The 27,124-nt window shown below is 50.4% G+C and overlaps 1 protein-coding gene and 1 non-coding gene across 2 annotated transcripts; both read left to right on the top strand.

Annotated features, from left to right (window-relative positions):
• The first annotated feature begins 2,956 nt into the window (after positions 1–2,956).
• Positions 2,957–25,709, top strand: EFCAB12 (EF-hand calcium binding domain 12). Its single transcript, XM_087431694.1, has 11 exons — positions 2,957–3,098; positions 5,127–5,581; positions 8,068–8,250; positions 10,006–10,299; positions 12,777–12,938; positions 14,316–14,529; positions 18,127–18,258; positions 21,663–21,767; positions 22,158–22,258; positions 22,885–23,066; positions 25,530–25,709. Exons 1-11 carry the CDS (start codon positions 2,972–2,974, stop codon positions 25,657–25,659), a joined length of 2,085 nt encoding a protein of 694 aa, XP_087287820.1. The 5' UTR covers positions 2,957–2,971; the 3' UTR covers positions 25,660–25,709.
• On the top strand, positions 21,948–22,087 carry LOC147917148 (small nucleolar RNA SNORA7). The gene has a single exon (XR_015552409.1). It is a non-coding gene; the product is annotated as a small nucleolar RNA SNORA7 (small nucleolar RNA).
• Positions 25,710–27,124: the final 1,415 nt, after the last annotated feature.

The raw sequence follows: 27,124 nt of genomic DNA on the forward strand, positions 1-27,124 counted from the left end.
TGTCATTTTTTAATACAGGTTTTATAATGGTATAGCTCAAATACTGAAACATTTACCTTAGAAAGAACTCACCAAACGAAAAAAATCCTAAGTTACTAAGTCTCACTTAACCAATCGCCATTTTAGGGCATAATTTGAAAATTAAATTGACTAAATGAAAAATAAATACATTGCTAGGGAAACTTTCTTTGTTGTAGAGTGGAATGTGAACAGAATCAGGATCCAGTGTGCTACGGGGCTAGTTGGTTGTTTCCACTTTAGTGAGCGAGTTTCAGTTTTTAGAGAGGGATGGATTTTGACCAGAGAACAAGACAACTGGCCACACAATCCTAAGCAAACATCCCCTTTATAACTTCCTATCAAATTTTTATTTAACAGACATCAAAGTAGCATTCACTAAGTGCAAAGCTCTGTGCTGGGGCCGGGCACAAAGATGAAAAGGCTCTGCAGAGACCCTCACAGGGAGAGAGAAAGGCACACAGAATAATGGAAGGGAACAAAAAGGGTAAGGTGTGAGGACAAGATACCCAAGAGTCTAGAGGGACCCCTGAAACCTGAAACCCTGGCCACAGCTGGGGTTGAAGGATAGGGCAAGCACCAGGCTAAGGGCATCAGGTGTGGCAGGGCCTGCTGTCAGATCCTCTGCACAGCATCTCCATCAGGAGTGTGGGCCTGTGTGGACACGGGGAGGGCGCTCAAGCCCACAGCCAGGCCTGGCTTGTCCTTTTTCCTGCAGGTGAAGTTGCCTGACCTCTGTACCTGTCTCCTGTCTCTTTAGAATGGGACAGTGTAACTACCTCACATGGTTATTACAATTATTAAGTTAATGCATGTAATTGCCTAGGAGTCAGGCTTGCAAAAGTGCTGCTTTCATTGTGGCCCATAGTGACTACCTCAGGTTGTTGAGCAGGTCACAAAAACAATGCCTTTCTTTTTTTCTTTTTTGGTGAGGAAGATCAGCCCTGAGCTAAAATCCATGCCAATCCTCCTCTTTTTGCTGAGGAAGACTGGCCCTGGGCTAACATCCATGCCCATCTTCCTCCACTTTATATAGGATGCTGCCACAGCATGGCTTGACAAGCGGTGTATCGGTGCCCGCTGGGGATCGGAACCCTGGGCTGCCCCAGCGGAGCCCCAGCACTCAACTGCTGCGCCATGGGGCCAGCCCCCTAACAGCACCTTTCAGTAAAGGCAATACCTTATGCAGAGTAAGCACTCAAGTGTTTGGGGGTTTTTTAGCTTTTTTTATTGAGACAAAAGTCACATAATGTAAAATTCATTTAAATTGTACAATTGGATGGTTGTTGGTACATTCACAGTGTTTTGCAACCATCATCGCTAATTTCAGGACATTGCCATTACCCTAAAAAGAAACCTCATACCTGTTAGCAGTCAGACCCAACGCTCCCCTCTCCTGCCTCTGGCAATCATTAATCTGCTTTCTGTGTCTATAGACAGGCCTATTTTGGGCATTTCTTGTAAACAGAATCATATATGTGGCTTTTTGTGCCTGGCTTCTTGCACTCGGCCTAATGTTTTGAAGGTTCATCCATGTTGCAGCATGCGTCAGTAGTTCTTACCAGTAATACTCCCTTCTTTGGATAGACCACATTTTTATCTGCTTATCAGTTGACGGACATTTCAAGTGTTTATTATTGATACTCCAGTACTCAGAGTCTGTAATTCCAAACCATGGCAAAGCATACCAAAAACACTGCCTCTATTTGGCCACGGCTCACTCGGGTTCCTGCAATTCCCCTGGAGGAGACAGGCCTGTTCTTCGGATGAGAACACTGAGACCGAAAGACGGGGAGACTGGCTGAAGATCCTGTGCTTTGTGGGAAACCCCGGGATTTATGACTCCGGATTCGGGAGCCCCTGGGCCAAACTAAGAAACGCTGTCTTTGGCCGAGCCGGGAACTCCGCACCGCGGCGATCGCCTCGCGCCCCTCCCGGGAGCGGCTAAAGGAGCGGGGTCGGGGGCGCTGGGGCGGAGGGCCCAGCCTGAGCTCAGCCAAGCCCGCGGGGCGTCCGGAGTCCGGGCAACGGCTGCTCCTCAGCTGGGCGGCTTGGGGTCTGGAAAACTCGGTGCTCTGGCACCCCGACGCCGCCCGTGCAAGCAAGCACACACGGACGCGTACACGCGCCGCAGCGCCCGCCCCCAGCGCCCGGCCGTGGGTGCTGCCTATGAAACGAACGAGGATCTGTTCCCATCGCTGCCCGGTAAGCTCTGTAGGCCATGGCGGGAGGGGGTTATTTATCCTGAGAGCACCGAGAAGCCATTTCAGTGAAGCCACTGAAGGGTTTCAGTCGGGGGGAGTGGCTCTTCTGGCTGAGGGCGGGTCCTGGATTTGGGGGCGGGCACAGCGGAAGCGGTGAGACCAGTGAGGAGCATATTCTCAATGTTTCCATGGTCTGCAGGGTAAAGTTTAAACCCCTTAACGTGGCATTCGAGATGACTCCAACTTTATTTCCCATTAACCTCCTCCTTCACACACAATATGGAACTTGTGGAACTATTTAGTGACTCTAAATTCCCCAGACCCTACCCCTCACCTTTCTCCATGCTGGACCCTCTACCCCTTGATACCCAACTCATTCTTGAAGGCACATGTCAATGCCTCCTCCTCCATGATGACCTCCCGGGTTCCTCCATCAGCGCTTCTCCCCAGACTGAGAGCATCTAGTTACCCTTCTGGTTACTCTATCTTGTTCCATGCCAGTGCACTGTTCTCGGGCCCCAGGCCTCGTTTGGATCTGCACCAGGCCAGTGGCAAGCACTGGGTGATTCTCAGTAAATGCTGGTTTGATGAGTGACTAAATCCTCAGCTGAACCCAGCATCTTGTCCTCAAGGAAATGATAAATGGATTATTGAGAAGTGCTCCCTTCTGTCCACATTGATGGACAGAATACTCATATTATTTTCTGACTATGAAAGGAATACATGAGCATTGTAAGGAGACCTAACAAATGTTCACTTTGTGCCAGACTAGGCACCGGGGATACATGGGAACTAAGACACAGTCCTTGCCATTGGGAAACTCACAGGCTGTTGGGAAAGAAAGACTCAGAAAGCATCTTCATCCGGAAACATATGGTAAATGCTGTGATGGGGCTAAGCATGGCAGCTGCGGGGACCCAGAGGGGGCACGAGGGAGGGGCTGAGAAGGCTTCAGGGGATGGTGATGCCTGAGCTGAGTCTCCGAGCAGCAGTAGGGAATAATCAAGTGAGGCGGGGGAGAGAGCAGAGCATTCCAGAGAGAGAAAACAGCACAGTTTGGGGAGGGCAGGGCAGGGGGACCAAGGAATCACAGTCAGCTCAGTTTGGGTACAAGTACAAGGTGAGGCAGAAGGAAGGAGAGAAGGAGCCCATTAGAGAGGCTGGCAGGGGTGGGCAGGTCAGGTGGGGCCAGGTTAAGGAGACTGAACTTGATTCTGGAGGCCATTGGGAGTAATGGAAGGGTTTTAAGCAGGGGAGTTGTGGTTTTAGAAGGAAAATGATGATGAGAATATTTTTAATAATATTATATCCCTTCTGAATTTTAGAACACTGCCATATGTACTATTCATTTGATCTTCATAACAGCTTCAGGAGGTAGCTAGAGCAGAGTTTACAACAGTTTAGACATGAAAGAAGGAGACTCTGTGGGATTAGGTGACACCTTGTGGTAATATCAAGTAATTGCCCAGAGCTGAGCTCTGGAGCCAGGCTCTGTCCCAGCTCTGCTACTAATCAACCGTGTGACCTTGGGTCTCTCTGGGCTTTAGTGTCCTTATCTGTAAAATGGGTATAATCACAGAGCTGACCTGTTACATCTGTCCATTTGTCATTCACTCATTCACCAAATAATTAGTGAGCTCCCACTGTGTGTTGGTACTGTGCTGGGAGCAGGGAAGAAAAGAGATGAGGTCCAGGTTCACAGACCATTGGAAAACATAAACCTTAACCAAGTAATTGCACCATCGGTTTCAAACACAAATGTCTGCCTGAACCAGGCACTTAATGAATGAACTGAGCTGCACGTGAGACGACAGGGAATGGTGGGGACTACGGCAAGCCAGAGAGGGCATGCCCCAGCCTAAAGTAACTCAAATTGGAAAATTTTAAGCAATATGTCAATCAAAACAGGACCCCACACCTCATTCAGCATGAGGCATGCCAGTTGGCAACCCCTGATTTACACACTTGTGATAAGTGGTCTCAAGGAAAAGTATAGGTTGTGTTATGCAGAGGTAACATGAGGATATAACAGAGCCTGGGAGCTGGAGAGGTAACATTTGGCCTGAGGTCTGGAGGATGAGGAGGAGTGGGGAGGGGATGGGTGGGGGAGGAGCACTCCTGGCAGAGGGAGCAGCATGTGCAAAACCCTGAGGCAGGATGGGCTTGATTCTTCAGGCAACAGAGAGAAGGTCAGGGCATCTGGGATGTAGTAAGGAAAGATAGGCGAGCGAAGAGACGGGAAAGGTTGGCAGAGGAGGGCCATGGGACTTTATTTTGAGAGCTCTGGAAAGTCATGGAAGGGTTTCAAAATGGGTGATGGGTGAGTATATAAAAAAATAATAGTGGTGCACTTACTATGAACAAAGCAACTAAAATGGACTGATTCTAAACGTCTCCACCACTCAGTAAGGTAAGTACCGTCATTATCCCCATTTACAAGTGAAGCAGTTGAGACACACGGAGGATAAGTGACTTGCCCTAGACCATGCAGCCAGCGAGCGGTGGGAGGACTCAGACTGGAGCATTCTGGCTCCAAAGCCTCTGTTCTTGACGGCACTACACTGCATCGGATGATCAGACCAGATCAGAAGGGCATTTTAAAAAGATCCTTCTGATTGCCAGTAAGGAGTACTGGGGAGTCGGGGGGTGGGGGGTGGAGTAGGAGTAGAATCTGAGAAGGTTAATTAAGAGAAAGCACATAAAGCCCTTAGCATAGTACCTGCCACTGGGAGTGCCCAGTCACGTAGGATGCAATTATCTTCATCATTTGAGCAAGGCGCCGATAAAGCCGGGCCTGGAACCCAGGTGCCCCGATGCCCAGCCCGGTGCTAAAGCAGTTTTCCTTCCTGACTTCTTTAGTCCTCTTCCTGAAAGGAATTCACCTCTTAACCCTCTTCCCCCAAGGGCTCTGCCAGTCTGAGACCTCAGCTGACGAGGAAAATGCCAGCAAGGACCCCGTCTCCGATCCTGAACGGGTCATTGCCCACTGCTTCAAGCAGTTCACGAAGGGCTTCCACCTGCCTCGAAGCCGCTGGCGGATCATCATCTTCCCTCAAAAAGAGGATCCCATACCCATCCATCCCACGCCCCAGCCCCGGGCTCCCCTACAGCCCATCTCCAGCTTCAAACCCCTGGAAGCTAGGGATGTCCGAGAGCAGCCGGAGGACACAAAGACCTGGCTGAGCCAGAGGATGAAGCTTCGTGAGGACCTGGAAACCTTCGGCAACTTAGAGAGGTGGCTGCAGAACAAGCCCAGCCTCACGCCTTCAGAGGCCAGCGTCTTACAGAGGATCCACAAGGAGCGCGAGGCCCAGCTGACTTCTGCCAGAGCCACCGAGGTGACAGGCCCCATTTGCCAGGTGAAGACACTGAGGGGTTAGGCGCATGCTGTCATTTCATTCCCTTGGATTAGCAGGATGGGGGCTGTTCACCCCACTTCACAGAGGAGCAAACAGAAGTTTGGGAGAAGAAAGGGAGGTGAATTGGTTATCTAGTGCTGCGTGACAAACACCCCAAAGTGACTTGAAGCAACAAATGTTTTTAATCTCACTGAGTCAGGAATCTGGGAGGAGCTTAGCTGGGTGGCTCTGGCTCAGTCTTTCATCTCAGGATGTTGGCCTGGGCCACAGACATCTGACGGCTTGACTGGGGCAGGAGGAGCCCCCACCCCCCCACCAGCTGGCTTGCTCCCAGGGCTGTTGGCAGGAGCCCCAGTTCCTCACCACACGGACCGCTCCATAGGGCTGCTGGAGGGTCGCAGAGTGACAGTCCGGGAGACAGCCAGGAGGAGGCTGCAGTGCCCTCTATGACCTCGTCTCAGGAAGTCTCAGTTTCAGAAGATTTACATTATCACTTGTACCATATTCTGTTTGTCAGAAGCAAGTCATTAAGCACTGTCCACACTCAGGTGGAGGGCGATTAGACTCCATCGTTTGTTTGTTTTTTTGTGTGTGTGAGGAAGATCAGCCCTGTGCTAACATCTGCCAATCCTCCTCTTTTTTTGCTGAGGAAGACTGGCCCTGGGCTAACATCTGTGCCCATCTTCCTCCACTTTATATGGGACGCCGTCACAGCATGGCTTGCCAAACAGTGCATCAGTGCATGCCCGGGATCCAAACTGGGGAACCCCGGGCCACCGCAGCGGAGCGCGCGCACTTAACCGCTTGCGCCACCAGGCCGGCTCCTAGACTCCATCTTAAAAGGGAGGAGAGTTGAAGAAGTTGCGGCTGTATCTTCAGACCACCCTGGGAGGGGTGCTCCTTGGCAGCCCCTCTGTGGGGCAGTCTTAATGCTCACTGTCCGTTCATTCGTTCACTGGCACGTTTGCTAAGGGCCTTTATGTGCCAAGCAGGTGCTCAGGGGCTGCTGTGAGGACCACAGCTGGGAGGGTGGGAGAGAACGGAGGATCCCCTTTTGTAAGCATGGACACAGAGGCTCAGTGAGGCCAGTGGATTTTCCAGATCCATGGAGAGAGTAAATGGCAGTCAGTCCCCAAGCCCTCATCTTCCGACTGCTTGCCTCTCTGCGACATTTCCTTGCAAAACAAACACTTGAAATTTCTCCCAGTTCAGGTGAAGCTGGGATAAGAGGTCACATAACCTGGGTTTAAACCCAGCTCTGCTACTTCCTAGCTGTACAGTCTGGGCCTCAGTTTCCTCATCTGTTAAATGGGGATAACCATTGTGCCTACTTGCTAGGGTTGCTGGGATGTCTAAATGGATTAATTTCTGTAAGGTGCCTAGCACAGCGCTGGGCACATAGTGGGCACTCAATAAACGTTTGCCGTCTTTAGTATTATCGCAGTCTCATCAGCGTCATTTGGGTTGGCCCAAACACTTCAGAGTCAGTCCTTGGTGTAATGGTAGTGAAAACCCCAAGTTCATGGGTCTAACACACCCTTTGCTGCCAGCATCACAGCATCCATGAATAAACACTGGACTTGGGTTAGAAACCCAGCTCAACTGCTTACCTGCGCTGTGAGCATGGGCAAGTCACTTCACCTCTCTGAGCCTGTTTCCTCATTTGTAAAAAGGGAAAGTAATACCTGATACCTAATTCACAGCATTGCTTATTCATTCAGCAAACAACTACTGCCTACCTGCCTAGGGCCTGGGGCTTTGTTCAGTACCAGGATGGGAGGTGAGGGTATGTAGCTAAATACAACATGGCCTTGCTCTCCAGGTGTTCGCACGTTAGTGAGGGAGGCAGACACATCAGATTAATGACTCTACTACAGTTTGCTACAGGTCATTAATAGAGGTGGGTCCCAAATGCTCCAGGAGCACAGAGGAGCTAAAAGCTAGGGAACAGGAAGGCTCTTTGTAAACTGTCGAGTGCCGCACTGAGGTAAGGGAGTATTATTCTGATATATTCCCATTCACCTGGAAGTGGAGGAGGAGTAGGCTGTGGACGGGTATGGAAAGAGGGCAGAGTCTTCTAGGCAGGAGGCCCGCAGGAGCAAAGCTGGGAGGTGGAGGAGAGGGGAACCCCGTCGGGCTCCGGGCAGGGGCGTATATTTTGGTGCACTGAGAGCCCAGTGGGACTGTAATAGTGACTGGTCTGACAGGAGAGATGTGGATACAAATGAAACTAGCTCTCACATTGTCCAAGCCTCTGATTTCTGAGGGGAAAATGGAGGCCCAGAGAAGCGGTCTCCCAGGCGTTCTGTGGCAGAACACAGCCGCCCCGGGCTTGCCTGAATCCAGTGCTCTCTGCACTCCATCTTGCTGTCTGTTTAGAGCCGCTCAGCCCCCCTCTCCCATTTCTCTCCAGCTCTGGGGATCTCGTGCCATTGGCCTGTCTCCCCTGAACTCTCCCCTCTGCCCCACTCTCTTGCCTCTTTCAGAAGAAAGGCCCCCAGCCCCCCTGCCAACTGTCCCAGCTCCAACTGCCCAGGCCCTCCGCCCTGCCGGCCTTGTGCTCCTACCTGCGCAGCCGCAGGATCAAGATCCTGGGGATGTTGAACAAGGTGGCCTGCGGTGAGAACCAGAGGATCTCCAGGGAGGACTTCACTGAGGCTCTGAAGGCGGTGAGTGCCTCCCGCTCCCTCCGGGCTAGCCTGAGTGGGGAGGGCGTCCATGCACCCCCCACTGCTGCCCCCTCCTCTGGTCCTGGACCCACTGCAAAGTAGACACAGGGAGCTCAAACGATCAGCTTTATTACTTGTAAAGCCAGACGGGAAAATGTGGCTTCACCTGTGGCCACATCAGACGCCTAAAACTCCCCTTGCCTGGGTCTGACCTTGAAAGGTCCTACCTTTGTGGACAGTCTGCAGAGCTGAGCCGTAAACCAGCCAGCTGCCTGGGGAATCTCGCCCATCAGACCCCAGAACCGAGCAGAGAGATTGCTAGGCCTTCAGTCCTGCCTCTAGAACCTTCTAGAGCTTCTCCAGCTGTCACTGGCATATGGATCACACAGGGGTCTTGTTAAAATGCAGCTTCTGACTCAGTGCCTCTGTGTGAGGCCCAAGATGCTGCATTCTGACGAGCTCCCCGTGACGCCCATGGTCCTGGTCCACAGACCACACTTCTACTGGCTAGTCACAAACTGAAGTTAATTGTAAATAAATAAAATAAAAAATCCAGTTCCTCAGTCACACCCACCACGTTTCGAGTGCTCAGTAGTCACATGTGGTGAGTGGTTCCTCTGTTGGACTGTGCAGATGTGGAACATTTCCATCATTGCAGAAAGTTCTGTTGATCTAGCACGGGTCTGCCTACTATGGCCCAGGGGTCAAACCGAGTCTGCCTCCTGTTTTTGTAAATAAAGTTTTATGGGAACATAGCCATGCTCATTTGTTTGTGTGTTGTCCTGGCTGCTTTCATCCCATGAGAGCAGAGTTGAGCAGTGATGACAGAGAGCCTATGGCTCACAGAGCCTAAAATCTTTACTATCCGGCCCTTTCTAGAAGAAGTTTGCTGACCCCTGGTCTAGATGAATTAAGCTTTTATTTAAGCACTGGACTTGGGGTTAAAGCCTTTAAGAAAAACTTTAGGCAGTTGACTGCTGCATACTTTATGAAATATGTGAATCCTCACTGGTTTTCACACCATCATTTTATGACACGGAAGTGTCTGAACAACCTTTCAAGGCATTTAGAACAAAAGATAGAGGGTCTTGAATCTGCCTGACCAAGAAGATAAAACACTAAATCCTTCCGCACAAGGAGAGTGCTGATCTTCTTTAAGGAAAGTTCAGTGGGCAATGACTATGGTCTAAAGCAGCTGAAGAATTATATTTTTATATTTCCTGTAAAACTTTTTCTTGTATATTCGCTGTTGCTGGCCAGCATCATCCTCCGCCCAAGTTGCTCACCCTGCTTATCGTATTGCTGATCCGATTTTACTTCAGTGAAGGGAGGCTTATGTGTCCCTCATGGGCAAGGATGATAGACACATGAAATTCTTCTTCACATCCAGCATGGGAGAGCGGGGTGTGGCATGGAGTGATTGGCATGGAGTGAGGTGGGAGCCCAGAGGAAGAAGTAGCAGACTCTGCAAAGACGGTGGCATATCTGGACTGGGCTTTGAGGGAGGGATAGGAGTTTTTCAGGCAGAGAGGGGGAAACGCCTGAGTAAAGGCAGGGGGTGAGAAAGTGCAGGGTGTGTTCAGGGCCCGGGGAAGAGCTCTGAGCTGCTGTGGCAGAGATTTTGGGTATGAGCTGGGAGTGGCTGCAAGTGAAACTAGATGGGGCGGTGGGGCTAGGCTGGCAAGGCCTTGGCTGTCCTGGCAGGACGTGTGGATTGGAGCCTGCCCACCCTGGGGGCTTCTCTTCTCTCCTCAGGTCAGAGTCCCTCTGACAGACCAGGAGGTGGAGGATTTTGTCATCTATCTCAGCTCTCTGGGGACGCACAGCAGCATCACCCTGCATGCCCTGACCAACACCTACATACAGTGGTGTTTGGCTGAGCAGAGAAGCGCCCTGCCAACTGGAAGGGAGAGTATGTATCCACTCCCAACCCCCGTGCCTCCGCTTCCCCATCTGGGGAGCAAGCCTGGTGGAGGCAGCCTTGGCTCACTTCCTGAGTGTGTTCTCCAACTCTGGCTCACTGTAGGTGGGCCAAGCCTCTGGAACTTCTAGGCGCAGGGATCAACTAAGGAGTAGATATTCTCTTGAGTGCCCAGCCACCATGTCCATTCAAAGATGAATGAGGCTCAGCCCTTGTCCTTAGTGTAGGATTCTCAAAGGGTGGTTTCAGCCCCCTAAAGCCCACCTGATAACGCTGACACAGACAGCAAGCCTTTCCATTTGTAAATGGGTGCAAGGCCTTCTTACTATTAATCTATACCTTATTCATAAAAAGTAAACTAAAGTTCAGAAACCGGAATTAGCACATTTAGAGTTTACTGGAAAGTTTACTTTGGTATTTTACTCTCAGGGATATTAGTAGGGCTGCTGTGAACAGCTGTATATGTTGTGCACAGCTCAAGTTCCATTTGCCAAGCCACGTGCTCGTGGAGCTACATCTTTCCAGACAAAGCACAGAGGCAAATTAGAAATGGACTAGCCGTAGCTCTTGCTATGAATTTACTCTACAACACAGGGTGCATCATGGTTCTTTAGAGTTTAGTGCTATTGTTGTTGTAAAAAAAAAAAAATTTGAACAACTAGAGATAGAATTCAAGCCCTCCCTTGACCACTGCCCACTATTCCAGATCCCTCCCCAAATGTAACCACATCTTTCTTTTTCTACATGAAACAAATCTTGCTTTGCCCCCACTCGCCAGGTTGGCGGGAATGAAATTTCAGACATTGGGTGGGGTGGTGCTCCTCGTCCTCCCTGTGGTCATGTAAGAGCCCTAGGGGGGCAGTGGAGGGGTTTCCTTACATGGGTGAAGATTTGGGAGGGCCTCTGGAGTTCACGGTCACACTGAGCTAGGTGCTTGGCATCCTCACTGGTTGGTTCTTTTGGAGGCAGCAGGCAGCTCCCATAGCGTCCATTCCTCAGGCCCCCGGAGCGTCACCTACAGCGCAGCACACAGATTTCCGACCTGTAGCCTCAACAAGCCCTGGGCAGAGGCACTGTCACCCCCAGGCAGGGTCTCCGCCCATCTCAGAGTCCCAGGGAACATGAGCGCCCCTACAGTTGCCTCCCGCACGTGTCACCACCCCCACAGTAGCCATCACCCTTCGTGTCCAGCACATCCTCAGGGTCGCTCGAGTTGGGCGTCATTTCCCACCCATGCTCTTTTTGCCTTTTCATTATGAATTACCAAAGCGCATTGGTATCCATGTAGTTGGCTGAGGGTCATTTGGTGAATGATCACGGTGCACCATGATGTGTATTTGCAGCAAAGGTATTTGGGGCCTATCATTTCCCAATAAATAGACTTGAAGCCAAGAGCAGGTATTTGCTTGAATGGTGCTCTCTCAGGATCATCACGGAGTTTTTTTTCCCCGGAGAGTGGCAGTGGGTAGGGGAAGCAGACTTGGGTATCTCTTGCTTTGCCTAAAGGGGCAGCAGCATCAAGAGTCTGGGCACCAGCTCACAGAGAGAAGGTGGTAGCATTTGGGGGCATCCTCTGTGGGCGGGGGAGCGTTACCCCAGCATCAGCTCAGTTTATCCTCAAGTCCCCGGAGTGCAGGGCTGCCAGTCACACTGTACGAGGAGGGAGCTGAAGCTCCGGGAGGCTGACCGCCTGGCCACCGTCGCAACACGAGAAGGCAGCGGGGCCAGCACTCCATCCCAGCCCAGGACAGTGAAGGCCTGAACCAGGGCAGGGCGGTCGGGTGCTTTCATTCACTCGGATCTTTGTTGAGGACCTACTGTGTGCCGGGCACACTTCTAGGAGCTGGGAACACAGCAGTGAAGAAGCCAATGCCCCTGCCTTCAAGGAGCTCCCATGTGAAGGGTTAACCAAGACGGTGTCCCATAGCGATTAATGCTTTGAAGACAGAGAACAGAGTGAGGGGTGGTCGTCAGGGAAAGCCTCTGAAAAGCAGCCGCTGGAGCTGAGAGCTGAGTGACTGAGGAGGAGCCAGTCTGGGAAAGGGCATCCTAGCAGATGTGACCTCAAAGCCCAAGGCCCTGAGGCGAGAAGGCTCCCGGGGACAGAAGAAGTGCGGGGGGCTGGGTGGAGTGAGTGAGGGCTGGGCGTAGGAGACGGGGCAGGTGGCCGGTCAGCTGAGGCCAGCTCCTGAGGCTGTGCAGATCAGGGGCGGGACTCGAGGTGCTGTGGGAAGCCAGTAGAGAGTGTTAAGCAGGGGAATGAGGTGATCTGGCTTATATTTTTTGTAAGTCCTATTTGCTGTTTGGTGGAAACAGGACTCTAGAAGATGAGAAATGCAACAGGAAGGCTGGGTCCATGGAACAGGTGAGGGAGGAGGCGGCCCGCTCTAGGGAGGCCCAGTGGAGGGGAGAGCAGGGACACCTTCAACGCACATCTCAGATGGCGCTGACCAGACACGTAGGAAGTGAGCAGAGGGGTGGCCCAGTGCCTGCTCGGTGACGGTGGGTAACTGCTTGGAGGATTCCGTGGCTGGGCACCCTCTCAGTCTCTCCTTCTTTGTCTCGTTCCTCCGACTGCTCTGCTGAGCACAGAGTTTCCCCACAGAGTGCATCTCAGAAGCAGAAGGGCAGTTTGGCCCCAGAGCCTCCGAGGGTGGATCCACTAACTGTGCCCGTCGTCGATACCCAGCTGGAGGCACGGCCCATGACCCTGGAGGAGATGGAGGACGTCGGCAAGCGGTGCCGAGAGAGGAGGCGGCAGAACAAGGTACCCCCGCCAGCGGGGGAGGGCACTGGGCTTGGCAATTGGACAGGCTTGGGTTCCAGTCCGCGGCACCTCCACCACCTTCTAGCTGGGGGAACTCTTGGGAGCGGGCTTCTTTACCTCTCTGTTCCCTCATCTGTTCCTTCATCTGTATAACAAAAACAATACCTACCTCACAAGGTTTCTGTGAAGATGAAATGAGATAATGTTTTTGAAGGTACTGAGTTCCCCTCCTCCCATTCTTTAATTACGACTTTGCCTCCTGAGACCGGGCTGCGTCTTCATCACAGCTGGAATCCAAGCGCCTGGCATGGGGCCTGGCCCTGAGTAGGCACTCCAGAAATACATGACCAGTGAAGGAAGGAAGAACTGATTGTGTGAATTAATTCGTCCAGTAAACATTTGTTGAGAGCTTGTGATGTGCCAGGCACTCTTCTAGGTGCTCTGAGAACACAACAGCCCCTGCCCTCAGGAAGCTGAGTCTAGTCAGGGAGGCAGGCAATATTAATGTAATACCAAATACATACATATTTTTATATTATCTATAAATATGAAGACATAATAAAATGTTCGGTATTGGTAAGTGCTATATCAACTAAGATCTGATTCAGCTGCATGACAGGAAAACCCAAAATGTTAGAGCAGGGATCGGAAACCTTCCCTGGAAGGGGCCAGATAGTAAATGTTTTAGGTGTTTCAGGCCGTGTCGTCTCTGTTGCAACTACTTGACTCTGCACCACAGAGCAGCCACACACGACACCTAAACAAATGAGTGTGGTTGTGTTCCAATAAAACTTTATTTTATAAACAGGTGGTAGGCCAGATTTGGCCTATGAGCTGTACTTTGTGGATTCTGGTGTTAGAAGCTTGAAAAAGGTAGATTTTTCTTTCCTTGTAAATAAATCAACAAATAAGAAGGCCGCAAGTGGCTACACACTCCTCAGCCCTCTTCTGCCTTTCTCTGTCATCCTTAACAGTAGCTTCCACCTGAAAGTCACAGATGGCTGCACTTAATTTAAATTCCCACGCAGCCAAACCCTTGAATGTAATGTTTCAACAGGATGCCTCTAGCGCATCTGCACTGTACCGTATGGATACATTATACAGTCACATGTGCACGTCCGCGTACAGGGCTCTGCACACAGCACTGCGTGCGCTGACCATTCAGGCGCTCTTCAGGGGTAGCCTTGACCATGTGTGATTTTTCTCCCGAGTCACCGACTGCAGAACCTGAACTTCGGTCCCACCGTGTATTCTTTGCCATTGCCCGTTCTGGGGGCCGCATGGGGAGAGGCAGATAAGGCTCAACATCTGCCTTCCAGCCAGGAGGAGAGAGACAAGGCGAAGAGAAGTGTGTGGCAACCTCTCTTCTCTTTGCAGCTCAGGATCCCCTCCGTTGAGTACACGGAGCAGTGCCGCCTGGTGCACAGTGGGAATAAGTGCGTTGATGACCACTGCCTCCCGTCCACCATCCAGGGGGAGATGAACGAGCTCATCAACAAGTCCCGCGTGAACGACCTTCTGGTCTACCTGAAGTGCCAGGAGCTCTGTGGGTACCAAGGCCTCCCGGTGACAGAGGACACCCTCATGAAAGGTAAGGGCCTTGGTGGCTGGCCCTTGGGAGGATGCCAAGAGGGGCCAGAGCCCAGGCGAGGGTGGTGTCCACCTGAGGCTTGTCCTTCCCCAGCCAACATGCACCCAGCTAGGCTGCTGTGGCCTGTGGTGGAGACACTGGGAAGAAGGAGGGGGAGGAGGGGAGGAACAGCCCAGCCTGTTTTGCTGATAGATGAGATTTCTAGATCTCAGAGGTGCACAGGCTCCACAGGCCTGGGGGTCCGGGTTCCCCAGCTGAGCTTGGTGAGCTGGCATTTTAGAGCAGGAAGCTCCCAGGATAGGAGTTTGGGGTGAGGGAACCCTGAGGTTGAGCATAAAGGAATAATGCCAGTTTCAAAGAGGGAGATTTGGTAGAAGTGATACTGCTAGGCTGTGTTGGGCATTTCCAAAACCACCTCCCTCGGCCAGGCCAGTTTCTTGATTCTTCTGCAATCCTGAGGTAGGAATGCTCCAGGAGACACTTTCTGCTGAGGCCCTTTGCTCTCCGCTCAGACAGCAGGACTCAACCCTGAGATTCCCACACTGGTTCCGCCCTCTGCTTGGGGGAAGAATTGTGTCTTCACATATCCAAGCAGATCTGAACCTTCCACATCTCTGGGTAGAGTATGTGCTTCTGAGACATGGGGGTGGGGGAGTGCCCAGCTCCCGATGACCACGCAGCAATGCCGGCATCCCAGATTTATGAATTTATGAATTTATAAATTTAATGGGCAGGTCCCTCACTGTGCTTTAAAAACATGAAGGAGCAACTGCACTTGAGGGAAGAGGTTTTCCCATAGGACCTTTGCAGGGAGGAACTGTGGTCATACTGGGAAAGGTGGCTTTCTGAGAGAGGGGCACACAGAGAGTGGTGTGACTTCCCTGAGAACAAGAGTTAACAGTCACAATTAATTATTTCCATCTTCTTCCCAAGAGGGAGAGGAACAAGTGCTAAATGTATAGGGCCTTGGGTCTTGTATTAGTCTGCTAGGGCTTCTGGAACAAAGTACCACCGGCTGGGTGGCTTAAACCACAGACATTTATATTCTCACAGTTCTGAAGGCTAGAAGTCCAAGATCAAGGTGCCGGCAGGATTGGTTTCCTCTGCGGCCTCTCTCCTTGGCGCGCAAGTGGCTGCCTTCTTGCTGCCTCTTCACATGATCTTTTCAATATAGACACCAGTGTACCTGGTGTCTCTCTGTGTCTGCAAATTTCCTCTTATAAGGACACCAATCAGACTGGCTTAGGGCCCACCCTAACAACCTCATTTTAGGTTAATCACCTCTTGAAAGGCCCTACCTCCAAATACAAATTCTGAGGTTCCTGGAGTTATGGCTTCAACATTTGAATTTGGGGGAAACAATTCAGCCCGTAACAGGTCTATTCAGGGAGATGTGGCCAAGGGCCTTCAGGAACACAGGCCAACCAACCTAAATGGTCATTGTCTCTCGCACCTGCTGCACACCCCTCACTTGGCGGCTGCTTGCTGCCCACCTGGGCTGGGAGGGCAGCCACAGCAGGAGATCCTGCAGCTCTGGACACTGACTTTTCACCAAATCATCCTTTTTTTCTCCTTCCCTGATTGTTTCCATCCCCTGGTCTTGGCTAATGGTGGAGCTGCAGCTATGTCCTCTAAAATGCAGGCAGGCTAGCCAGGCACCCCACACTGCTCCTGTGGGTTAGGTCTTTCCTCTGGATGTGCCCCCTTTGTCTGTCCCCACCAGACTATCAAGCCCCTACTGATTCTCTCCACCACTGGCTTTTCCTAGCTTCTGGGTCAGTACATGGGTGAGCCTCACCTTCTGCAGGATCTCACATTCATGGGCACACAGGAGCAGCATCCGTGGGCAGGCTTCCTTTGGCTTCTGATTGGTCTAGATGGGAAAGACTCTAGTCCACCACTGTCCTGGCCACTATCCATTGGCTGTCCTTATGACACACGCCTGATCTGCTGTGGGCAAAGAAGTGCAAACATCAGGACTCCCAGGTCTGTGTTGTAGACTCGAGGTTGGTGGGCTCCAACTCCAGGCCTCAAGCTTATGGGCCAGAATTCTAGAACATCATGGTAATATTCCTCTTCCCAGAGAATATAGCTTTATTGTTTTTCTCTCCCTTATTTTATAGATAATACTTGAACACAATTTTTTTAAAAAACATAAAAGTAAAAATCCCCCCCAGCCTGAGTTGACTGCCATTAATATTTTAGTGACCCTTCTTTCTCAAACCTCTTTTTCTTTTCCATTTACACAAAATTATTCATGTAAATCTGTGTGTGTGTGTGTGAGGAAGATCAGCCCTGCCCTAACATCTGCCAATCCTCCTCTTTTTTTTGCTGAGGAAGACTGGCCTTGGGCTAACATCCGTGCCCATCTTCCTCCACTTTATATGGGACGCTGCCACAGCGTGGCTTGCCAGGCGGTGCGTCGGTGCATGCCCGGGATCCGAACTGGTGAACCCCGGGCCGCCACAGCGGAGCGCGCACACTTAACCGTTTGCGCCACCGGGCCAGCCCCACATGTAAATCATTTTTAAAAATCATGTATATATATTTTAAAATGTACTTTTAAAAATCATCTTTAGGGGCTGGCCCGGTGGCATAAGCGGTTGGGTGCGCGCACTTCGCTGCGGTGGCCCGGGGTTCACCGTTTCGGATCCCGGGCATGCACCGACGCACCGCCTGGCAAGCCATGCTGTGGCGGCGTCCCATATAAAGTGGAGCAAGATGGGCACGGATGTTAGCCCAGCGCCAGTCTTCCTCAGCAAAAAAAAGAGGAGGATTGGCAGATGTTAGCACAGGGCTGATCTTCCTCACAAAAAAAATAAAATAAAATATAAAGGTAATACAGGTAAATAAAAAAATACCTTTTTAAAATGTTGATGTTGTATGTCTCCCTTTCCCTCTCCTTTCTTCTCATCTGCACAATCCCTGCCCTCCCCCCAAATAACCAACATTAATAACCTGGAGTGTAACCTTCCATCGCTTTTTCTAGAACGTGAGCTATTCGCGTGTTATCATCTTAGGATAAGCACTGCTCAATAGTTGCAGGAAGATGGAGACCTGGCCCGGTGTTCTTTATGTTCTGCAGTTCTTAGAAAGGTCTCCCGCGGATATCTGTGCGACTGATTCTAGACAAGGAGGAAACTGCCATCAGCCAGGTCTCAGTTAACCTGGTGAAGTCTTGGTGCATCTCCCCTCCTCCTTCCGGGACTCCTGACCAGGACGCCCCACAGGCTGGTGGTGCACGGTGGGCCTGCTCCCTGCCTCGGGCCTTTGCTGACCTGGTTAGAAAGAAGCTCCCTCATCTGTAGGCCACTCAGCAGCATTGTACCACCCCTGTTTCCTGATATCACACTATAGTTACATGCCATGTCACAACTGGGGGAAGCTGGAGATAGGGTCTAAGGGACCCTCTGCACTATTTTTGCAACTTCCTGTGAATCTGCAATCATTTAAATATAGAAAGTTTTGAAAAACGTATGTAAGAAAAAATCAAACAAAAATGTGAATTTATTTTTAAAGAAGTCCCCCTCTGCCCCGGAAGTTCAGGGAGGAGAGGGGTCTTGGGCTGACCGGCCACATCGCTCTTGCTGCTCCCAGCCCTGCTGTACCCGGGACACAAGATCCTTTTCCAGAAGGACCCGGTGTGCCGGATCCGGCAGCCTGGAGGCTACTACTCAGACTTGAAGAGCTTCAGCCCGAATCTGGGCCTGAGCAGGCCCCAGGGCCGCAGTGAGCCTGCGGCTAAGACGACTGACAAGCTGAGTGTCAAACCCCCTTTCTCCCCTGCCATTTGCTCCTGCCCTGCTGCTGTCCCCTTGGCTGAAGGGGCTGGGACACTGACAGACATGGGGTGTCACGTTGTGCCAGTGTCTGTGTCCTAACCCTGCATGTCCAACCCAACTGGTCATCATGGACTGGCCAGTCCCCAGTGTCACCCTGGCGCATGTCTCAGGCTGCAGCCTCCTCACTTCAGCTCCCCCACAGCTACCCTCCTGACCAATTCTGACACGATCTCAAGCTCTCTGGAAAAGATTAAAAAGAGGGTCTCCTTAGAGAAACAGGGGAGGCCCCTTCACAGATCATGGGCTGGGTGTCGGGCCCTGCAGAGGTCAGTGGTGGCACCCGGGCTACTCCCTGAGGCCCCGTTAACCTGGACTTCGCCTCTCCTGACAAGATGCCTCCCTTTCTTCTCCACTAGGAAAACGCCGACAATAATAAAGAGAATGTACTTTAAGGGGTTTGAGCAATTCATCAGGCTTGTAGCGATCACCTAACTCTGGAAGAGGGGAGGGTGGGAGGGAGATGCCTGGGACTCTGCAGCTTGCACGGTGCTCCTAGCACAGCATCTGGGACTCAGTGCCCAGGAGCTGAGAGGCTGTAAAACAACAGTTAGAGTGTCAGGCAGACCCCACTCTGGGTGTTTTCGTGTGTTAACTCATGTACATCCTCTCAACACCCCTATGAAGTTACTTTTAGCATACCTATTTTACAAGACAGGAACTGAGGTACAGAAAAGTTGAATATCTTGCTCAAAGTCACACACCTATTAAGTGGTGGAGCAGGGATTTGACCCCAGCTCTGCCAGCTCCAGAGGCTGTCCTCCGAACCCCACATTAAAATGCCTCCAGAGAACACATGGTGTACACTTAAGAGTTTGGTGTTTAGAGGCAGCAGATTGGAAGTCGAGCCTGCACTCTGCCACTTGCTCACTGTGTGACCTTGGAGAAATGACTTAGCTTCTCTAAGCCTCCGGGTCCTCTTTGGTAAGGTAGAAGGGACAACAGAACCTACCACAAGGAATTGTAGCGAAGACTGAGATACTGAAGTGCTTAGCACAGTTCTGCGCCTGTACTCTGGTCACAGTTGGTTTGCTCCACTGAGAAGGAGCCCTGGACCTGGCCTGTCTGCCATGACAACCTTCCCTGTGTCATCTTCTTTTCCAGAAAGCTGAAAGTGAAAAAGCCCAGTGGTCGGCAGCGGGAGATCAAATGTCCCTCAGAGAAAATAATCAAGGTAAAGAGATATATTTTAGGATGGCCAAATCTTGATCTCCCACAGTACCCCTGTGCTTTCCTCTGTGAAAGAAGTTGACAGCATGTGCCTCCTCCCCCAAAGACTGAGCCATTTGGGTCACTCCTTCCAAATCTCTAGGGTCGTTCACAGTTGGAAGCATGCTCTCTGGTCATGAGCCCGTCACTTGATCCACCCACCTGACCCCCTCAAAAGCTTTTCCTTCATAACACGCATCATGTGGGCTGCTGTTAGCACAGTGCCTCCGGGCTCGGCTGCCCATCTGACTTCCCACAGGCCGAAGGATAAGCAGGATCCGTGAGGTGTGGTACAGTCACGGACACAGCGGGGTTTTGGTCTCAATCCTGCTTGCCAGCTGTGTCACCTCGGACAGGCCGTTTCACTTCACTTTTCGTCCCACCTCTCTGGTCTCCTCCAACTCCCCTTCCCTTCACAGTCAAATCTCATGGAGTTGTCCACACTCCCTTCCTTCCCTTCTTGCTTCTCATTCAGTCAGCAACACAATCCGTTGAGCTTCTGTCTCCAGCTGGCCCCTGGAACTACCTGGTCAAGATCCCTGATGACACCTGTATTACGTTCGAGTTGTGGAATCAAGGGGCATTTTTTCCTCCTGAAATTCGATTTTCACAATAATCTTAAAAACAAAAGTGAAGCAAAACAAACCAAGAAGAACAATGAAAAACTAGGCAGTTTATCCTAACGGTTAGAAGTGTGGATGTTTGGACTCAAATCTCCAAACTTCACTCTCTACACATGTAAAATAGGGAAAATAATAGAACCACCTCAGAATAGTGGGAAGGATAGTAAACCCCATTGGATGGCAGCTGTTATACTTTCATTGCTGTTTAAATTCACGTGAGGGAATCATTCGAAGTCTTTGTTTTGCTCCCTCTTGGCCACTAAGAGGCGCACTTTGGAGCAGAAGAAACGCGGGGGAAATAATCTGAAAATTGGATTATTCTCCGGCGGAGCGGCACCGACTCATGGCGGAAGCGGATGCCCGCCATCAGGTCCTAGAAGCTCAGAAAGAATTCCAAATTTTCTAGGCAGTCCCAACGGCAGTATGAAAAATGTTCAGTACTACTCCCGGATACTACACCCTAGGAAGACACAGGCAGCGCTCGACTTTTTCGCTGTTACTTCTCTGGCGTGTCTATTTTCTTTGGAGGACCGAGAGCCGGAAGCGCTCACTGTTCCCTGCCAGGACCTGAGGGCTGAGTCCCGTCAGCCCTCGCGCGCCGCCTCGCCCTCTCTTCCTCGCGCTGGTCCCGCGGCGGCCGCCGTTTCTATTCGGTGAGTCTTGATGCTTCGCCGTGCGCGTCTCTTCAGTCCGCGTCCGGTCCCATCGCCCCGTGGTGGGCAGGCCTGTCCTTCAGCGGTCGCCTCGGTGGGCACCGTCCTTGTCGGCTGGCTGGAGCGCGAGCAGGAGCAGAGCGAGGCGGCCGGCGAGTGACTGAAGTTCGCTTCCCGGGCGCTTGCCCTCCTGGGGAGGCCGCTGGGGTCAGTCGGGCCTGCAGGCCGCTAGTCCCGGCCCTGGGGGCGCGGGGCGCCTGTTGGGGCCGGACTAAGGAGGCCGCGGAGCGGCCGGGGGTTCCGTCCTGACGGCCCTGGACTCGGTCCTCGGATCCATCACCGCGCTTGGTGCTGTCTGCCCACGTGTGTCCTTCTGCTTCCGCTGCCCCACGCGCCCTCCCTCCAGTGTCGGGGCCTGGGGCTGCTGCTGCGGCGGGATCGCCGAAAAAAAAAAAGAAAATACGAGCTGCGAGGCGGCTCGTTCCATTCACAGAAATTCTGGTAGCGAGTCAGCACCTCTGGGAATATGAAACCGCGTCCTTGTTTTCGAGGAAATCATGGCGCGGGGCGCGGAGGGAGTCATTCCCTAATTGAACACATGTTCATTGAGTACCTACTGTGTGCCGAAAGAAATTGATCGCTGAGAAGAGAATAAAAAGTGGCTGCAGTAGACGAAAATATGGTAGCTGGGAAGGCCACCTTGAGGAAGGTCGCTGTTACGCTGATACTCAGATGAGCTCCAGGTAGAACAGTATGTTCAGATCTAGAGGCGTTTTAGAAGCACATCCTGGTTTTGTATAGCGTCTGAGCATACTGCAGAGCAGCAGCACCCTGGGGCAACGATAGGTTTCTATTTACTGACCCTCTTGGTCTGGGCACTGCAAGCATTCAGTGTGCAATATCTCATTTTACAGGTGAGAAACCGGACTCGGGTTCACGTAAATTCCCCAAGGCCTGCATAACTAAAATGAAATGGGACCATCTGGGGGGTGGGACACTTTGTGGAGTGGCATCTGTTGCCCCTGTTAAGCTGAGAACGTTTTAGGTCGGCTCTTGGTGTTCCTTCTTGGCTTTGAGTGGGTGAGGTGACCCCTCACCTCCCAGGATCGCGTCTGGAGAGTGGCTAGTACTCTGCCAGCTTCGGAGACGGGAGGGAAAGCAAGCCTGGCAGAGGGACCCATTCCATTCCCAGCTGTCTCAGTAGCTGGTGATTGGAAGACACTCTGCAACAATGTTCAAGCCCTGGGCAAGAAGGCCTCCTTCCAAGGCTCTAATTGGACACAGTCTCTGCCTCTTTCTTGAAGGCGTCATGGCTGCCCTCAGACCCCTCGTGAAGCCCAAGATCGTCAAAAAGAGGACCAAGAAGTTCATTCGGCACCAGTCAGACCGATATGTCAAAATTAAGGTATATGGCCCTGGGATGGAAGTGTGTGTTGGGGTGAAGAAGGGGTTCTTCAATGGGCTGTTGGGTTTCTGACGTCTAGTGGGAAGGTTACTGTCGGCAGATGAACCAGGCTGGTGCTGGAAGAGCACTGGGCAGAAACCCGGGTCTCTCTGAGTGTGCCTTCCTGCCACTCCGTCTTTTGATGTGTAAACTCAAATTTAAATGACGAGGGACACTTGGCTGTTGTGAGGTGTCTAGAGGCTTGTACTTGTATCATATTTCAGGTGGCCTTGTGACAGTATGAGAGGTAGATAATCCTTATTTCGTAGATGAGCAGACTTAGGTCTTGAGTGCAGTATCAAAGCCCACGCTCTTCATCTCACTATATACACAGTCCCCTCACGTCCCATCCGTATGTAGTCTGCTTTTCCTTTGCTTAGGAGGAGTGGATGGGGGTCTATATTCCTGGTGGTCAGATGTAGGAGCCTCATCTTTTTCCACCAAAAAAATATAAAGAAGTAGTGAAACTCTGTTACCCAAGGACAGCTACTGTTTGCCATGTTTCCTTTTCATTTGGTCCCGTTTTTCCTCCAAAGGGAAGAGTTGGCAGTCCATGCAGACCCTGACCTTCCTGTGTTTTCTTTCAGCGTAACTGGCGGAAACCCAGAGGCATTGACAATAGGGTGCGCAGAAGATTCAAGGGCCAGATCTTGATGCCCAACATTGGTTATGGGAGCAACAAGAAAACAAAGCACATGCTGCCCAGCGGCTTCCGGAAGTTCCTAGTCCACAACGTCAAGGAGCTGGAAGTGCTGCTGATGTGCAACAAGTGAGTTGGGTCCCACAGGGTTCAGGTGTCAGAAGTCTACATCTCTGTGAGCAGTTTTGGCAGGGGTTCTAGACCTTTTAGAATGCACTTAGAGGAGTTGCATATTCTCCCAGAAGCTTGGAGAATGCTTGTTGGGGACTTCACAATGCTTCTTTTGCTGGAGGGGGCGGAGCCAGACAACTTGTCCTGAGAAGTGTGGACATCCAAGACCTGGAAAGAGAAGGACTTTGCTTGACACTACGAACACTGCAGTATCGTGTTGGCAGTCATTTCGAGAACTTTCTTTATTTATGCGGGAGGCAGTGAGGAGAACAAACATCGCCCCAGAGCTAAGGGGCACTCCACGCCAGAGCCACGGGTATCTTCAGATGCCACAGGAATAGACCAATTGCTGCCTGATGTAGAGCTCTGTGATCTGAGGCGGAGGACAGGAGGGAGGACTTTGTTTGCAGGCAGAGAGGACGGCCTACACAAAGTTGTAGAGATGCATGGAGCGTTCACAGTGTTAACTTGCAAGTGTTTTGAGAAAGTTAGACACTTGGTGAGCTGTGTGTGTAAGAGACTTTTTCAGTCTGTGTAGGCCAAAAGTGGAGCAGTAGGATGGGAAAAGATTTCTCAAGGGAAGAGATTTAGACACCTTGACTCTAGATTGGAGGGAATGGTATTTTTTGGTTCAGCAGAGGACAGTTTATTTTCTTCCCTTCCTGTGAAGCAGAAGCTAAAAACCTGGATTGTCCTAAATCAGAAAGGATGTGGCGAGAGGGTGACTGACTAATAACATCTGAGTGTGTGCGTGTTTACAAAGACCTTTTATCTATAGTGATTGTAGACACAAGTAATAAAAATGAATGAAACCATTATTCTCACCTTGGTTGAGTTTCTAGGTTGGAAGTTTAACCAGGTGTTGAAACGCTGGAAATTTGCTTTAGAAAAGAGGAGCATAGGGATTAATGGTGGTTGCCCAAGCAGCAAGAAGCAGGTTGATAGAGAATTATGACAGAAAGATGCAATTTAATGCCTGTCGTGTAGCAAGATGATTACAGTGCAGATGTTGCTGATGCCATAAAGATACTCTTTTTTAGTAGCAGCAACTTGGCAGTTTGTATCTGCCAAGAGCCATAGAAAAACTCTGAATCTATGATCTTTAATCCACAAGTTCCATTTTGTGGCATTTATGCTTAAATGATTGAAAAGCAGGGAAACTTTATAAGCTGATCGTTGTAGCAGCAACTGAACAATTGAAAATATTAGTGAATGGTGGGAGTACAAGCACTGGGTGGACTGTTATGCATACATTAAAAATAATTGTCATGTATGGAAAATGCCCAACAGGCTATTTAAAATGATATGTATTTAAGTATTAAGTATTTAAAATGGTATGTACAGTGTGATCGTGATTATTAAATACACCTACAGACAAGGACCTGAGGAGTTTTTGAAAAGTGTAATACCACTTAAATCTTGAAAACAAAGATTTAGGGGACATTTTAAAATATAGCTACTTTGAGCTTGAACGGACTTCTTTGTGTACAACAAGAAAACTCTTTGTCTGGATTTGGTTGTCTTGCTGTTAAGATGTTTTCCTACAGAGCTCTTGAAAAGAACTGTGTATATGCCTACTGCCTCATTTAATCACTCCTTACGGTCTCCTCTTTGATGAAATTCGTCCAGGGATAGAGTGTCTTTTCTTAATCTACTGTTGGTGGCTTCGTAAATTCTGCTTCCTGAAATGTGCTCATTAGGCCACTTTGTTATCAAACTGGGGCACGTGTAGCTGTGAGTAATGCATGAGTTAGAACGGTATCTGGCACACGGGTACTCATGACATGTTAGGTGTTGTTACTCGCTGGGTAACTTTAGGCAATGTTACTTCTCAACTTTGTCACAGCAGTCAAACAAGTAAAATGTTTATGGTCTGAGCCAGGGAGCCCTTGGCTTAATCAAATTGTTGGGTTAGATACTCTTGATTCCTTTGCAGAGAGTTTCAAAACTTTTCATGGGCAAGTCCAAGCTCCTGAGACTGCCCTGAGCTGGGCAGCTTGGCCAGAAGGACTGAGGGCGGGAGAACCTTTGAACCTGGAGCTGGGCTGAGCTCTCCTGACCCTGTCTCTTACTTAATGTGTGACTTGGGAATTCACTTCCACCTTTGTGGGCCTTGGTTTCCTTGTCTGTAAAATGGAGGCAATACCTGGATTACAAGGCTGCTACGAGGATTAGATGAGGAGGACAATGAGAGTGCTTTTTGTCACTACCAGGGAACACCTCGAGAGTCTTACTGCTAGTACCATGGAATTAGGGGAGTGGTGATTTGGGGCGTGCAGGTCTCGTTCAGCAGCCATTTACCAGCACCCTCTTTGCTCAGTACTGTGGCTCTGGAGGTGAAGGGACCAAAGCCATTGCGTTCCCAGTGTTGTGTATTCCCAGGCTGGCTTGCTCCTTACCCACTCACCGATTCTCTTCCAGATCTTACTGTGCTGAGATTGCTCACAACGTCTCCTCCAAGAACCGCAAAGCCATTGTGGAAAGAGCAGCCCAGCTGGCCATCAGAGTCACCAATCCCAATGCCAGGCTGCGCAGCGAAGAAAATGAATAGACAGCTCGCGTGCACATTGTATTTGTGTTAATAAAACCATAAAACTGCCATCTGGCATTCCCCCCTTTGTTTTACTGTTCAGTTTCTTACTTTGACAGCTTGTCACAGGGACTCTTCTTTTGCCTGTTGATGCTCTGTGGAATCTTCCATTTGGAAGGAGTTGGTAAAGGATACTCAGTCCTTCACAGGGCGCAGACCTCAGGTGTCCAGACCAGCCTTGGTTGGCTCCAGTTGGGGCTGGGGAAGAGTGGGGGAGACTTGGCCCTCAGACCAAGGTAGTTTCTGAGACCCTTGATTAAAGGACCTTGCAGCTCGGAGCAAGTAGTCACTCTTAGCCTCAGTTTGTAAAGCTGGGTCACAGTTACCCTCTGCGGTTCTTGTGAAGATTGAGAACATGTGCACAAAAGTATCCAGATGAATTTTTTCTTACTCCCTTAAATGCTTATTTGGTGCCAGAATAGCACCCTATAGCTTCTATCCAAAAATATACAACAGGATGACACACAGATCTCTCCACTACGTAATAGCAGCCTTAAAAGTGTCTTCCAGTCTCCCTCCTGTGACCCGCCCCAGCCTGCTGCTTCAGGCAGAAGTGAACGGTTTCTGAAGGTGTGGGATCCTTAACTGATGGTAATGGTAACGGGCCTCTTGATTGGTACAATCAAGCTCCCTTTTCAACTACAGCCCTAAACCTTAAGCAACAATAGCTAGAATTTAGCTGGTTTAATGATAAGGTTATGATACCGCTTCTCCGAGAAATGGTATTAAGTGGCACTGTAGGTCACAATGGGTATAGCATGTGGTACTCTAGTACAAGACCGATGCTTATCGGGTGTCTTCGTTTTCACTATCCTGGTCAACTGAGCAGAAATACTACACTGATCGTTTTCTTGGTGTGCTAGGCATGATGCTACATAAGTCCCTTAGTTCAGTAGACACATGTCTTACAGGTTGACGACCACCTGTTCAAAACCTAGTCGGAAACAGTTGTTGAGTAAATTGTTGGTCATTTCCGTGATTTCTGTAAATTGACTTGGGAGGTAGACTGATAGTGCTCTATTGGGGAGAGGAATTGTGCAGAGACAACAGTGACAATTTAGGATCTCTCCTTTATTAGCCTGGGATAGCACAGAAAATTCTCTGGCCTGTTGCTTAATATCTCTGTGTCCTCGATACTAAAAACTAGAAACAACATGTTCAAAACCTTCCTCAGAAGGACACCAACCAACTGGTTATGCCTAGGTGGGGTGACGTGAAAGGTGGTTTGAACTTGTCTTTGTGCTCTCCTCTTTGCCGGTTTGCTACATGAGAGTTTTGAAATTAGGACAAAAAACATTAGATCTAATTCCCTACCGCACCCACCTCCCCCTGCAAAAAACCCGTACTTCCGATTCATCACTGCCAATTAGAAGTAAAGCATTTTGAATTCTAAAATATGAATCTCAGAATTATCTGAGTTTTTAAG

Source organism: Ceratotherium simum, chromosome 5 (assembly GCF_057802395.1).
Source record: "Ceratotherium simum simum isolate JZ-2026a chromosome 5, ASM5780239v1, whole genome shotgun sequence".
Taxonomy (NCBI): Eukaryota; Metazoa; Chordata; class Mammalia; order Perissodactyla; family Rhinocerotidae; genus Ceratotherium; species Ceratotherium simum.

Coding starts and splice junctions, on each gene's coding strand:
- EFCAB12 (XM_087431694.1), top strand. CDS start 2,972: ATGTTCACTTTGTGCCAGACTAGGCACCGGGGATACATGGGAACTAAG. Junction 5,582..8,067: donor TGACAGGCCCCATTTGCCAG/GTGAAGACACTG, acceptor TGCCTCTTTCAG/AAGAAAGGCCCCCAGCCCCC. Junction 10,300..12,776: donor GGCCAAGCCTCTGGAACTTC/TAGGCGCAGGGA, acceptor GTTTCCCCACAG/AGTGCATCTCAGAAGCAGAA.